The sequence below is a fragment of the Diplotaxodon limnothrissa genome, linkage group LG17 (assembly GCF_057381915.1).
Source record: "Diplotaxodon limnothrissa isolate DT_005_m linkage group LG17, D_limnothrissa_male_GT1.1, whole genome shotgun sequence".
Classification (NCBI taxonomy): Eukaryota; Metazoa; Chordata; class Actinopteri; order Cichliformes; family Cichlidae; genus Diplotaxodon; species Diplotaxodon limnothrissa.
Genome location: NC_140612.1, coordinates 25,187 through 41,192, shown reverse-complemented (window position 1 = coordinate 41,192; position 16,006 = coordinate 25,187). Strand labels below are relative to the sequence as shown.

The following is a 16,006-nucleotide window of genomic DNA, read 5'->3' as shown; positions in this document are numbered from 1 at the left end:
TCATGACTGGAAATCTACCTCTCTTTATAGGTATTTTAACCAATACTAAACTACTGCATGTTTCCATCAATACTTAAACCACCTAAACACATAATTGTACTTATTCCTCAAATTGGACACCCTTTAAAAAAAAAACCCCAAATGTCTCACAATGTATCATGTCAATATTAATATCCTAAAATAAGAAAGCATTGCATGTGATGTAACAGAGAAAAAACTAAACAAAAAAAGGTCAATAGGCATGTTTCATTTGCTAAATACTTTATTAAAAGACAGTTTCCTATTTACATTTATATGTTTCATAGAAGTTTGTAATTTTTACTCTGGGATGGGGATGGATGGTGTGCGTCCTGCACCACCCAAACGATCTGGGGCGTATCGGAGCCATTTCTGCACTGCTTGTGCAAAGACAAACTCGGACATAGAGTTTGCCCCTAACTGCTGCGTCAGGCCATCTAGGACAAAAATACACACACACACACAAACAAAAAAAGTGAATTAGAGCACATGAATAAGCTCTTGTTAACTGTCTTTAAAACAAAATAAACATGGGGTCCTCGGGCTGTACAAACTACAACCCGAGGACTAAACAAGCCAAAGACCAAAGACTCCATCTCCAGATTAACCGGACATGAAAGTCTTGTTATTAAGAAGGACAAAGTAATATAGCAAAAAAACGGTAAAACTTACCAAATATGCATCTGCAGAGCGCTGTATCTTTAAATGCCCTTTTTTGCTTTGTCTGGTCCTTGGTTTTTTTCCCTGCCCAGTTTAGTACCGAGGCCAGCTCGTTTGTAATGGCATAAGCCATTACACGGCGTACTTGCACCTCCAGTGTGGTCCCTCCAATCAAGGCAAAGCGTCTCACCTATAGACACATTTTAAGAGATGGAATTAGCGTGTCTCATGTCTTTAATGTGTATGCAAGTGCTTGTGTGTTTAATCCCGTTGTTATGTATTTAAATCACATCTGACAGCTATTACACTCTATAGTTACAAAGTGTACATAACCTTTATATACTCACCATTGCCTTATTTGCCTCTTGTGATTGAGGAGCTGCCTCTGCATTGTTTAGCTCCTCAATGTTGTGCAAGGGCAAATCCAGAGGCAGTACCCCAGCATCTACCGATTCATTGCAGCCGGTATTGCGGATGGCTCTGACCTCCTCACAGAGTTCGCTAACAGCTCTCGTCAGGTCTGACAGAAAAAGATAATTTTTTTTAAGTATTTAAGAATACAGACAACTTGTCAAAAGTTTCCTTGTGTCACACACAGATATGTACAAAGACACCAGACAGTATTTTATTACCTGGTATTTTCACTCGAGGGGGCTGGGGAAACCGTTTTTTTGTGGGCTGCTCATCCTCTGAGTCACTATATGTGTACAGGGGATTTGGTCTAAAGAAAAAAAGTTGAAAACGGTCATAAGTAATTACAAATGTGCAGGTACAGTATACAAGGAATTTTTGAAGTGCACAAGTGTACACGGCTTTGCATCTATAAAAAGTTTACAAGCTTCCACTTTTTGGACTATATTATGTGGTGATATTGCAGTATGCAAGCACCACAGATATGTATAAAAGACAAGATCATAAATTCTTAGCAATCAAAGATATGTTTGTGAAATAAAAAAAGTTTTACTTGTGCTTTCTTTTATGACTGGTCTGAGTTTCAGCTTCGGACTGAAGGTCAGACGTATCACAGTGTTCACTTAGATATTTCTGAAGACTGCGTTCTGCTTCGTGAAATGTGTCTGGAAGTACAAACACAATGTATGGCCAGACATAAATTAGGACACGAAAAACTTGTTATTGTTACATTTATACAACACCAATCCAGATGATACCCACCATGGCTTATTAGAAGTCGGACTGGTGCATAGGTGAGCCATGTTGCACCAGGATGAACTCTCCTCTTCACTGTGGCGTGGATCCTGAATGTGTCTCACGGAGGATATGGAGGCTATGACAATTTCTCCCCATTTATCCATGAACTAGGGACTATTTCTGTACCACCAGTGCTGAACTGCACAATGCACCAGTCTTTCATTTTTATCTTTTTTTAAAATTTGGAGTCCTTTTTTGCCCTGTCTAGGATAAACAGGAAACAGATAATTACAATATATTTCATAGTCACTACAAAACTTGATCTATTGATTGAACTAAATAATAAATAATAGCTTAAAATGTATATAGGCAACAATTACAAGCAAACCCGATAAAACAAACTCTTTTTTTTTTTAACATACAACTGCGTGTGTATATGTAAGCATTTAAACACTGAAGATAATAAAATTAACAGTATTTTGTCTAAGTCTGCCATTGTAGGAATTCATGGCACCGAGACAAAAACTTGGCGCACAGTGTGGCATCAAAATAGGCGCACATCTTTGACGCTGCGTTTTCTCCGTCTTCCTCGTCCACACGTAAATGCTAAAATGGAGTTTTCGAAAATATCCGCCCTGGCAGGCGTCTTTAAAAATCTCAGTTTTCAGTTGATGAAACGCAGTTTACGTGTGGACAAAAGGTGCAAACGCAAGGTAGGTGAGCGTGCAGCGTAAAGTTTGAATTGAGTGCGAATCGAAGCGGGTGCTCTCCAATCATTAAAAGTAACAAAGTCATTGAACACATTTATACAGTTACCTTTATGTTTATCAATCATATATCACAGATTTACAATTTTTTGTAGTACTATGCTAAAAAGCAACTACAGAGCGAAAGTCTGGGTCAAGCGCCGAGGCAACGGCAAGAACAAAGGAACCCTCGAAGCGTTAAAGCTAGCTTTGTAAGGGAATATAACGGAAAAGTATGAAACGAAAATGTTTTCTTTGTTGATAGACTTTGTTCGCAGTGCAATTTATTTGTTGCCGGATTGTAAGATGAAAGTAGACACAATTTCGGGCTCCCACATTTTATCCGAAACTTTACATTAACAAGTTTTTTTTTTTTTTTTTTTACTGTTATTCAAATGCAACCATGGAAATAACGAATAGAACAAAAGTCATTCATTCTTACCTTATACTAATCGTGGTGCAGGCCAGTGCACTGCATGAACTGATGCCTTCTCCGGTCAATTCCGCTGAGAGTAAATCTAATGTCCCGCTCTACTGTACAAGACAATGGTTACCTGGAGGGACGTACCAATGTGATAGGGGTGCTGCGGAATAGTCCAAGTGGTAGCAGCTTTAATTTCCCGCTCAACCATAAATTGATGATTTTTCAACGTGATTGTTGTCACCTTGTCAACTATAAATAGATCAACAATCAACGATGACAGAACAACAGTGAATCAATGTTATTTCAATGTCAGTGTCAGGTTTCATCAGTATTTCAATGTTGTTTCAACATTGGTTTTGTGTTGACATTTCAATCCTGACGATTCTGATGGTTCAGATGGAAAATCAACATCTGTTCAATGTCTCCTTGCTATCTGGGTTGGCTTCTCTCTAAACCCGCGACACCTGGGTAAGGGGTGGGGTTTATTGTGTAGCGGGCAGCGCTCTGCTGGATCATCTCTAGTGGATGACTCGCTTCCAGATTGGGTGTGAAACGATGCAGTCCTTGTACCGTTGAAAGGGGGTCGAGGATCCGCCGAGACCCTCGTTTTAAAAACTGCCACAGCTTTGTGACTTTCGGCTTTAGACGATTGCTTACCGCCTGATAACTCACTACTGAATGCTGTCTGTGTGAGGCCAGGGTCGTTGCGCATCCGTGCTTCCCGACACACAAAGTCTACAAAGAAGCCGAATGGGGGATAGGGAGCCCCGCGATCTTCTTTATACTTAAAGCCTAAAGAAAGCCATTTTTCCTGGAGATAAAATGGCAGCTTCTGCACGACAGGGGTAACACCACGAGGGGTATCCAGATAACTAAGCCCAAGCAAGTCACCATCTTCTTTGGCAGCCTGTATCTCCGACAGCAACTCTCCCAGCTCTCTTAGTTTACGACCATCTCTGTTTGGAATCTTGGGAAAGTTGTCTAATCTTTTCAAAAAGGCACCCTCGATGACCTCTGGTGCACCGTAGCACTCATTAAGCCTATCCCACATAGCTCTGAGTCCGTTTGCTGGTTGGTTCGCATACACGGATCGTATTCGTCTGGCATGTTCAGCTGAGTCCTTACCTAGCCATTTCACAAGGAGGTCAAGCTGTTCACTTGGTGAGAGGTTGAGACCTCTGATGGCATTCATAAACGATGCTTTCCAGGCTCTGTAGCATTCGGGGCGGTCATTGAAGTGAAGGAGCCCTGTACTCACCAGTTCACGTCGAGCCATAAATCTAACAAGGTCTGACATGTTCTGCTCCATTTCTAGTGGAGTGTACAGTGGGTCCCTTTCCTGGCATGTGGTCTCATGTGGGTGACCGGAGTTGTCTGGGGTTGTGATATACGCGGTGCCGGTGTAGCCGCTGTCCAGAGGCTGTCGTGCATAATTGACCGTTGGTTCTTGTTTAGGGGTGTAGGTCTCACTTTGATCGGCCTTTAGATTTGCTATTATGGGTGTGGTTTGGATTTGGATGTGTGGTGTCGCAACTGGTTTGAGACTTGGTCGAAAATGTACATCAGATCCTGGCGTAAAGATCTTGGGGTAGGAGTCTATGGTCGGTGAATGCTGAGGGAGTTTCATCTCCGTGTTATCATTGGAGGTTTCTAGAATGGGCGTGGTTTGGCTGCCATGTGAGGCACCCTTCACATATTCTCTTGTGCGCGTTACTGGGTCGTCAGCAGGAACATCTATTTCACTAAGACCCTCGCTATTATCTTGGATCACTGCAGCCTCCAAAACTTCTGCTTTTGCTTCTGCGGCTGCAGCCCTTTTTTCCATGCGTACTTTATCTAATGACGCTTCAAGACGTATTTTTCGAAGCTGCATAGAAGCTTCCAGTTCTGCTTGCTGCAGCTTCAGATCGTTCTCTTTATCCACAAATGCTGCTTCAGCCTTAGCTGCCTCAGCAGACACGACACAGACACGTGCTTGTGCGGCGGCTGCCTTACTTGCAGCTGAACTCCTGGTATGCCTGGAGGAGCCAGATATATTAGATCTGGTTTTCATTGATGTGCTGGTTCTCTGTGACATGTTGCTGTCGGTTGGATTTTTCCTACATCTGCAGCTGAATCTTAGCGCTGAGCTGTTTCTGGAGGATAGCTCTACTTGCTGTCCAGTTCCTCACGAGACTGGTCTTTGAGAGGATGTCGTTTTACTGTAATGTCCTCTGCCTCTAACGCCTTGCTAGAGTCGACATTCAGACTAAACTCCTCTTCAAAATGACCACGCAGACAAGAGGGTTTGACTTCACTCCCTTTACTTAGGCCAGTTGAAGTAGGGTAAAACTGAGAAACAACATGGAATGCTCTTAGAAAGCACAGATGAGGACAAATACACAATAACAGCACAAATTGCTTGTTTAGCCAAAAGCATTAGCGAATCCTCTCTTTACAAACGTTTCTATTAAGTAAACACTGCAATCACATTACTTCAAGTAGATTTGTTCATTAGTAAGGGTAGAACAGAATTACATACCGACAATGCCCTTAAAGACCATCTTAAGGGAGGCGATTGCCACTATAGCAGAGAACCGGAGAACAGGAGAAGTCTTTTCCCCAAACAATAACATGCACTTTCTGATGACATCATCGAACAGAGTCGCGCATGTTACACCAGGTCGTGCCAGAAGAGGGCACTAAAGAGTAACTTTCTCAGGGAAAATCTATTTAAACAGAACCCGGTTACATGGTGACAGAACACTCTCTATTAGAAAATCCCCACACAAACAGAAAGTCTTATTTCCCCTAGCCCTACTTAGCATTCCTTCTGGGAAGGGTATAGCATGCTGCAATGTTGTTACTGTGCAGGGGCAGTTTTTTGCTCGCAAAAAACTCCACAACTTGCCGCTCCAGTGTTTGCAGTCTTGATGACTCTCGCGTAACTCCTATGTTTGGTTTCCAGACCAGTAATGATGACATCCTCAAGTCGTGTCTGCTGTTCCAACTCGTCCACTCTCCTTTCTAAGAGTTGGACTTTTTGTCTGTCTCTGTCATCAAGTTTTTTATTTCTTTAATTTGGTCCATCAGAGACGTAAGTAATCCTTGTTCCTTAATTACTTTCTCGACATCTGTCGACAATGAATTAAGTGAAAGCTTGATCTCCTCCAAATCCTCTTTGATTTTCTTCATTTTTGCCATTTTCTCCTCTTTTAGATATTTATTCTTAATTCGTTTGCCTTTGTTACTGTATACTTAGAATTACATAAAATTAATTAGAATCACCAAACAATTTCACCATGCCACCCGCCTGTAGCTGCACCCACCATGAGGCTCATGGATAAGCATGGATAAAAGGCAATGGGCGCTAACACAAGACACTGCCACGAGTGCACTTCTTGTATCCAGTAATTTACTGCAGACGTGATTAAACGGGACGTGCAGACGCAAAGCCCAAATGTGTGCTCTGTGGGTCAAACACGTTTATGAAACCAACAAATTTTCGATACATAACCAACCAAAGTTCGTATATACAGGTAACAATGTACAGTATATGTATTAGTGATGGGATTTCAGGCTCTTTCAGCCCGGGTCACTAAAAAGAGCCGGCTCTTTCGGCTCCGAACCGGCTCTTCAGGTTGTTTTGTTGCTTTAATTAATTTATTATTAATAATAATATAAAATTGTGCACAAAATGAATTACTAATGTAAAAAAAAGAGTGTTTTTACTTATCTATGTTCATATATAAATATATGCAGTGGCCCCTAGAGACAAAGCATGTACAAACTCCAAAAAGCATGTACAAATTCCAAAGCATATTCTTAGCGTTAACTGAATTTCCAAAACAGAGCTACCTACATCACTTAAATTAAACAATTGAAAGCATATGTGTGTTGTTTGTGTATTTATACACAAGCACTCATATATATTCAAATAATTGAAAAAAAAAAAAATTAATTTACCTGTTACTACCACACACCAAATCCGGTCGTTGGTACTCCCTGGCTTGTGTAGCCACTAGTTAACAAAAGCTCAACACTGCGCCTAGCATCCTGGAGCACTTCTGTTGTCTTTTGTACGTGCTTCAGGGTTTGTACGTGTTTCGGAGTTTGTACGCGCCATGAAGGTTTTACGTGTTTTGGAATTTGTATGTGCTTCAGGGTTTGTACGTGCTTAGGAGTTTGTATGTGTTTTGGGGTTTGTAAGTGCTTTGTCTATAGGGGCCACCGTAAATATACTTTTATTTATTCACTCCACATCAAATGTAATAAATAAATCATATAATATAAAAAACAACTATTCACATTTCAACTTTTAACTATTTAAATTTTCAGCTTTTTCCTTTTAAACAAACTTAAAGTGAAAAAACACAAAACACTGCACAACACAATTAAATATAAATTAAAATATGAAGACAAAAAGAAGATGTACATGCTCTGTCATATGGGCCTGCATGAATAAAATTTCTGAATCCTTTATCATCCGCAACTGAAAATAGTTGTGGATGATTACTATACCTTTCTAATGTGACGTTGTTGTCCCTGTCTCTCTTTCTCTGTTTCTCTCCCTGTCACCACTGAAGTGATTGGAACACCTGACTATTTAAACTTTGAAAATGAACTCACTCCATTACAGTTACAGTATATAATATAATTAATTATATATATAATATATAATTACTGAATATATTTACAGATACATATATTTGACATTTACAGATCCAACGGAACACAGGGAGAAAAAACTGAAAAAGAAACAATCAATCAAAGCTTTATTTGCCACATGCAGGTTTTTTTTGTTTTTTTTTTAATCAATCAACAGTGTTGATTAACAAATTATGCACATTTTTCACACAAGTTGTTACTCCCCTCGAGTCTTAATAAAGCTCAACTTGTTCTTTGCGTTTTAACTGACATTTATTTCGGACAGGAGGATTCTTCGACATGCCTTAACATGTAATGATGTCCAACCACAGCCGATACAATGCCGTCAGAACTAAAAAGAAATACAAACTTAAATGAATATTCTTAATAAAGCCCTTAAGCATTATATATGATGAAACATTCCAACAAAACGATCAATAAAATACACATTACACCTCACACTGCTGTAATTGGACTAGAATATCACGCAACAGTCGCATATTTACATACAACGATAATAAACAAAATAAAACATTAACCTCATTGGCCTCACTCAAAGGGAATAAAACTTTAATCTTTACGTCGTGGGGAGGTCCAAAAAAGGCACTCTTTTATTTATCTTTCTGTAGACGTGCAAACCTCGTGGCTCCTCTCTTAATTAGCTTGCTGAGTGTGACAGCCAAAAAATACCCTCTTAGCAACAACAGACGGAACTATAGAAAAGGTTCCTATCTAATTGCACAATTAGCACAAATAACACATTTAAACATATAAATCTAATGAACAAAACATGAATTACTATTTATTTATTTATTATTTCTTAATATTTCAACTACTAATTGTTTCAACCTTACATATCTAATGAAATGAACTTAAATGCGAGAGTTGCCTATGAATCAGCTACACAAGTACTTGACCAGACTGCTCTTTGTACTTTTTTGTGACGTACAGCATATATTTACAGATATATGTATTTGATATTTACAGATCCAACAAAACACAGGGAGAAGGAAGTGGAAAAGAAATAGTGTTATAAGAAATTATGCACATTTTTCACACAAGTACTTGACCTGGCTGCTCTCATATTGAGCACATCCAAAATGTGCCCATCTGAGACAAAAGTCACACTGCACCTGAAGAGGGAGAAGGGGGGGACGGGGGAGGGGGGGGGAGTGTAAGTGTGTTAACCAACATTTCTAATTTGATGTAAAAATAACAAATATGGAATTCCACATGAAAGACCAATACAAAGTGGTGTACATGTGAGAAGTGGAACAAAAATCATACATGATTTCAAACATTTTTAATAAATAAGTGAAAAGTGGGGTGTGCGTAATTATTCAGCCTCCTGAGTCAATACTTTGTAGAACCACCGTTTTGCTGCAATTACAGCTGCCAGTCTTTTAGGGTATGTCTCTACCAGCTTTGCCCATCTAGCGAATGAAATTCTTGCAAAACAGCTCCAGCTCAGTAAGATTAGATGGACAGCAGTTAAAATTGATTAATGTTTGAGGCTGCAATGTGACAAAATGTGGAAAAGTTCAAGGGGGCCGAATACTTTTGCAAGCCACTGATTAAATTGATAGTTTTCATTTGTTTTACCATTTCAATCATATTGGACTCAGCATCGCCTTACAGCATTGAACAAACCACACAGTAGTCATCAGCAATACCTAGAAACACATTGGCGTTCAACCAAACAGTTTTTTTAAAAAAACTGAAAGTACTTACTGCAATGCAAAAGCACATGACTGATCTTACCTTGATGTTCTAGCTAGAGATGGCACGATACCACTTTTTTATGTCCGATACCGATACCGATATCATAAATTTGGATATCTGCCGATACCGATATGAATCCGATATAGTGTTTTTTAATCAACAAAACTGTTTTTTTCAAATAGCTTGCTGCATTTTGTATAAGTTCATACTCAAGTGTAAAACAACAACTACACTAAAGCTATTCTGTTATACCTGTATGCAAAAAAAAATATTTCATAGTTCAGCAATACTGATCAATCTAATAAACTTAAACCTACACCATCCTCCCTATTCTGGTATTTTAAAGAGTACTTAGCGTAAATATTAAGCAACCTAACTAATAGGGTTCCAACTCCCAGCAACAACAAAAATAAATAAATAAAAATTGGGGAACCACCCCTCACGCGCCACCTCATGATGCTTAATCGACGTAATCAACCTTAATTTGATGCAGTGTGAAAAAAAATGCACAGAAATAAATTATTTTTCAAGAAATATTAAATAGATTCAACATCTTTCTTCAACAAAATTGCAGACTGCACAGATGGTACCTTCCCAAAGGAAAAAGTACTATAGCTTACTAGGGTATATATATTAGACTTAATAGTTACTATATACAGTAATTGACTTCTATTCATTTTACATCAAATTAAAACTTTGGGTGTAAGATTTGGATAATTATTTATTAAAAGCTAGACATTTTAAATGAGAATAAAAAAGAAAAGTATGTCTTTGTGCCCCCTTTTCCCTGTTAATGCCCTATCGGCCCCCCTGGCTAAACTTTGCTAGATGCGCCCCTGCACAGTTACCAGCCGTCAGCTACATAGAAAAGGATCCTGGTGTAGAAAGTAATATTAAATAAATTCTAACAACAGCTTATCAAGCTTAAACGTGCTGCTGTTGTTCAGCCGCTGGTTTCCTCTTTCTGGTGCAAAGTGGGCCAAAAGCAAACAAGAGAGACGGACTCGCGACAGAAAAGCCGATCAGCTGATCGTTAAGCAGTTTCATGATTGAAGTAGCAGCAAGAAGAGGCAGTCGCTTGTTAAGCTTAAAGCAGGAATGCTTTACAAACATTCAGAGATGGACTTACACACTTGCTTTACTTCTCTCCGGATAACTTTGTCGGAGATGAAATGCCGGGTTGCTAGCGAAGCTCCAAATGCTATCCAGACCACCGACAGGTCCCGCATGCCACAGCCGCTCTATCACGTGATGCCTACTGCTCTGACGTGCTAACGTTCTGAAGTGAGTTACGGCGTGTTGCAAGTTTTGTTAGGTGCTTTCGTGATATTTAATGGATCGGATTACATTTTTTATTTTTCTCCGATATCCGATCCAGTAATTTAGGTCAGTATCGGACCGATACCGATACGTAATATCGGATCGGTCCATCTCTAGTTCTAGCAGTTCGAAAGCAATTTCAGTGCGTTGCAGCCCAATGGCTTCTGGAGTGGATAGCACCCTAGTAACCTCCTCCACTCAGAAGGTAGTGTTCGGCAAACTGTAAAATATGTTACAGTAATTGCAACTGATTAACTTAATTCTAATTAGCTGTAATTCAATACAAATGCAAAATTGCAAAAAAAACAAAACAGCATATGTATCAAAATAAACTATTTCCAGCAGTGCAATATGAGTCCTAAGCATCCCAGAAACGACACAGAAAGTCATAAAGTCAAACATAACTTAAAAAAAAACAAACAGTAGGCTCATAAGGCCCTGATAGTAAAAAACTACATTTCCGCAAAATGACGTCACTTCCGGTTTCGGGCAGGACATGGCGGACATGTGATAGTTCGCGCTGATAGACGTAGGAAGTGCTACAAACAGCTGATCGGATCGGCAAAGCCTCTTTCTGGAATATTATGTTTTTGTTGCTGCAAGTGCTTTTTATGCAGTTTTTGCAAAGCTATATGTGGAAGGAAACTGTGACTTAGGACAAGCTGATGGCATAAGATGTAAGTACAACTCCTCCGGTTTCATATGAAAAAAAAATTATTGCGCTAGCTTATGTGGTTGCGGTGCTACCGGGATTTAAAAATAGTTACGCAAAACGGAGCGTGCCTGCTCCGACCGGCTTTAAAGGGTTAAAGCAGGATCATTGCACTATTGTTTAAGATCATTGGGTTCTTTTACACTACTAATTCTGTTCTTGTCATCACCCCCCCCCCCATGCATTTTTGTACATATATAGGTGCAACCCTTGAGAAGTGGCCTGGGACCCATCCGTCCAGCATTGGTACTACAATCAATGCCAAGATCACAGAACTGCGGGCCAAAAATAAAAATGTCTCTGTCACAGCATCCCCATAACTTGACTTTCAATGTCTCGTTTGGCATGTTTTTGTTATTATAATGCCAAATCATGTTTTATCTATTAAAGATAGTTTGTTTGTTTGTTTTTTAAGTGGGCAGGTTTTTTGCCCTCCAAAGTTTTACTCATGTTAGCAGGTAAAAGTTCCACAAATTTGCAGCAAAAAGGTATGCAGCTTAGCATGCTCTTTAAACAATAGAGCTTAGATCAGGTTAAATATTTCTGTGAAATATCAGTATGTGACTGTTATATCAGTTCAGTGAAAATAAAAGTTAATTGAATCTAAAGATTGCCCAGTATTCATGTTTTTTGTTTTTGTTTTTGTTTTCTTCAGTATTACAATACATTGACTGCCGACCTGTCAATGTCAAAGAAAGTTATGTTGGCTTACGAGTTTGTCTTTGCATTGCTAGTTTTTAACTGATGTTGGTCAAGCAGGGGCAAATGATACTGTTGTCTTTTTCATATGTGATAGATTTTTTTTTTCTAGTAATGTCAATTTGTATAAAATTAATAATTAAGTTTATAGGTTTTTTATGAGCTGAGATGTAAGAATTCTTAGAAGAAAAATGTATTGCCTGAACATAAAGAGAAAACATATGTAATCTAACATATTCTTAGAATATATGTATAAAAAGCATTTAAAAAAGAGATTATTGCCCTGCAAACTACATTTACTTTACATATAAAAAAAACTTTATCTAACAGATTTTGTTCATATATGTAAAGCATATGTCTTTATGACAAATATGTACTAAAAAAATGCAACAATTTTATGGAACATCTATGGAAAACATACATGAACATGTACTTTCCTTATATAACTCATACTTAGCTTTGACATGATCCTTATGTGATCCTCTTTATTATCTTGTATGAAAGTAATGCGAAAGTGGCCACTTTCATGAGTAAATCATATAAGCCTTATATGATCAGAATCAGAATACTTTATTGATCCCTGGGGGAAATTATTTTTTGTTACAGTGCTCCATTTTAAACCAACATTAAGACAAGACAGACAATACATTAACTAAGAATAGTACAATATATACATATATATACATACATACATACATAAGTCACTCATAAATAAATAGTTGGAAAAGAAACATGTGTAGTTGTAGCAGCAAACAGTGTGTTAAGTGGATGCGTTGTACAGGGAGATGGCCACAGGCAGGAATGATTTCCTGTGTCGTTCAGTGGTGCTTTTTGGTAATCTCAGTCTCTCACTGAACGTGCTCCTGTGACTGACCAGCATGTCATGGAGTGGGTGGGAGGTGTTATCCAACATTGTCTTTATCTTGGACAGCATCCGCCTCTCCGACACCACCTTGAGGGAGTCCAGCTCCATCCCCACAACATTGCTGGCCTTACGGATTAGTTTATTAAGTCTGTTGGCATCTGCGACCCTCAGCCTGCTCCCCCAGCATGCAACAGCATAGAGGATCGCACTGGCCACAACAGACTCATAGAAAATCCTCAGCATTTTCTGGCAGATGTTGAAGGACCTCAGTCGCCTCAAAAAATAGAGACGACTCTGGCCCTTCCTGTAAAGTGCTGTGGTGTTTTTAGCCCAGTCCAGTTTATTGTCAATGTGTACTCCAAGGTATTTATAGTCCTCCACAATGTCAACACTGACCCCCTGAATTGAAACAGGGGTCAAGTGTTTCCTGGTCTTCCTGAAGTCTACGATCAGTTCCTTGGTCTTTGCCACGTTGAGCTGCAGATGATTCTGCTCACACCACGTGACAAAGGAGTCGACCACAGCCCGGTACTCTGTCTCATCATCCCTGCTGATGCATCCAACCACCGCAGAGTCATCAGAAAACTTCTGAAGATGGCAGGTCTCTGTGCAGTGGCTGAAGTCTGTGGTGTAGAGGGTGAAGAGGAAGGGGGAGAGGACAGTCCCCTGTGGTGCCCCTGTGTTGCTGATCACCTTGTCAGACACACACTGTGGGAGACGTACATATTGTGGTCTTCCTGTCAGGTAATCAACAATCCAGGACACCAGAGAAGCATCCACCTGCATCGCTGCTAACTTATCACCCAGGAGGGTCGGCCTGATGGTGTTGAAAGCACTGGAAAAGTCAAAAAACATGACCCTCACAGTGCTCGCCGGCTGGTCCAGATGGGTGTAGACACGATTGAGCAGGTAGATGATGGCGTCCTCAGTTCCGAGACGAGGCTGATAAGCGAACTGAAGGGGATCCAGGTGTGGTCTTACTATGGGTCGCAGCTGGTCCAGGATGAGCCTTTCCAGGGTCTTCATGATGTGGGAGGTCAATGCCACGGGCCTGTAATCCTGGGGGCCACTGGGACGTGGCGTCTTTGGTACAGGGACGAGGCATGATGTCTTCCACATCACCGGGACCCTCTGCAGACTCAGACTCAGCATAAACAGTTTATGAAAGACTCCACACAGCTGGGGGGCACAGGTCTTGAGGACAAGGGGACTCACTCCGTCTGGTCCAGCAGACTTGCCTGAGTGAAGTCTCCTCATTTGCATCTCAACCTGGTATTGAGTGAAGGTGATGGGTGGGGGAGGGGTGTCAGGAATCTCACAGGAGGCAACATGTGAAGAGAGAGGCTGGCACAGTGGTGTGGCTCTGGATTCCAGGCTGACTGCAGGTGAGGTTGTGGGGGTGGGAGCAGACACTGTGGTGTCGAATCTATTGAAAAACAGATTCAACTCATTGGCTCTATTCTCACCTCCCTCAGTTCCCCTGCTGTTGGTTGGCCTGAATCCAGTGATGGTCTTCATGCCCCTCCACACCTCTCTCATGCTGTTCTGCTGGAGTTTCCACTCCAGCTTCCTCCTGTAATTGTCCTTAGCCTCTCTGATCTTGTCCTTTAGTAACACCTGGATCTTCCTCACCTCCTCTTTGTTGACCCCTCTGAAAGCCCTCTTCTTGTTGTTGAGGAGGGCTTTGATGTCCTTAGTCACCCACGGCTTGTTATTTGGGTAACAATGAACAGTCTGAGCTGGAACAATGGAGTCGGTGCAGAAAGTTATGTAGTCTGTGATACACTCAGTAAGCCCATTGATGTCCTCGGCGTGAGGCTCACAGAGTGTTTCCCAGTCGGTCACCTCGAAACAGCCCTGTAGTTCTGCTAAGGCCTCCTCTGACCACCTCCTAACAGTCCTGGTGGTCACAGGTTCCCTCCTCACAATTGGCACATAGCAGGGGGTGAGGTGAATCAGGTTATGATCTGACCTACCAAGTGGGGGGAGGGAGGAGGAGCTGTATGCATCCTTGACGTTAGCATACAGTAAGTCTAAAGTTTTCTCTCCCCTGGTGGGACAGTCCACATATTGTTTGAATGTTGGTAGTGTATTGTCCAGTGATACATGGTTGAAGTCACCCGAGATCACAATAAAGGCACTCGGGTGCTGAGTCTGTAGCCGAGCTATGGCAGAGTGGATAGTGTCACATGCAGCTGTGGGGTTAGCAGAGGGGGGTACATAAACAGCCACCAAGATGACGTGAGAGAATTCCCTGGGCAACAAATCCTTTCTTTGATTGTTATGTTGGCAGGGTTACACCACCGGTTGTTAACTAAAACAGCAAGCCCACCTCCTTTCCGCTTACCGCTAGCGATGCTGTCCCTGTCCGCCCGAACAGTGTGGAAGCCTTCCACGGAAGCATTCTCATCGGGAATGTCCTGGTGCAGCCATGATTCGGTGAAACACATCAGGCTACACTCTCGGTATTCCCTCTGACTCCGTACCAGTGCTGAGAGCTCGTCGATTTTAATTGCCAACGATCGCACATTACCCATCACGATAGACGGCAGACACAGTTTAAACCTCCTCCTCGCTTCGAGCCTCCGCTGTCTCACCGTCACCTTTTTTCTTCTCTTCTGTCCTTGACCTCTGCATCCCCGATGTGTTTTCCTCCAAATTTCAGCTGGTACTTCTGCGGGCCTGGCCAGCGAGCCGGCCGGCATCAGGTCGATCAGCTGATCTCTGGAGTAAACAGTCCGTGCGTGTAGGAGATGTGCCGCGGTCCCGTTCCTTGATAAAAGTAACAGTTCCACGGCCACCAGAAGAACAAAAACTCTCTCAATCCACATGATTGAGTAAGAGATAGAAAACGGAGGAAAATACAAGTCAGAAAAAAAAAGAATACGTAAGAAAAAAAAGCTAAACTAAGAGAAAAGCAGGAGCGACTGTAACAGGCTGCACGCTGGTTGGCGCATGCGCACTGAATATATATATGAACTATATATGAAGCAAACTAAAGCTGATGCAAATCTTTTCTAAGTTTTTTCTATTTCTTTAACATATGGGTTTTATACGTTTTTTCT

At 41.0% G+C, this 16,006-nt stretch overlaps 1 protein-coding gene across 1 annotated transcript in view; it reads right to left on the bottom strand.

Moving 5' to 3' along the window:
- Positions 1-318: 318 nt before the first annotated feature.
- The window catches only part of LOC146614372 (uncharacterized), a gene marked incomplete at its 5' end in the record, with an annotated part of 33,503 nt that continues 17,815 nt past the window's right edge, over positions 319-16,006 (bottom strand). The window contains 8 exons of the mRNA XM_085376597.1: positions 319-455; positions 691-868; positions 1,026-1,198; positions 1,311-1,399; positions 1,643-1,754; positions 1,852-1,944; positions 3,655-5,015; positions 5,150-5,328. Coding sequence (XP_085232723.1) covers positions 319-455; positions 691-868; positions 1,026-1,198; positions 1,311-1,399; positions 1,643-1,754; positions 1,852-1,944; positions 3,655-5,015; positions 5,150-5,328 — 2,322 coding nt within the window. The remainder of the gene's footprint in view (positions 456-690; positions 869-1,025; positions 1,199-1,310; positions 1,400-1,642; positions 1,755-1,851; positions 1,945-3,654; positions 5,016-5,149; positions 5,329-16,006) is intronic.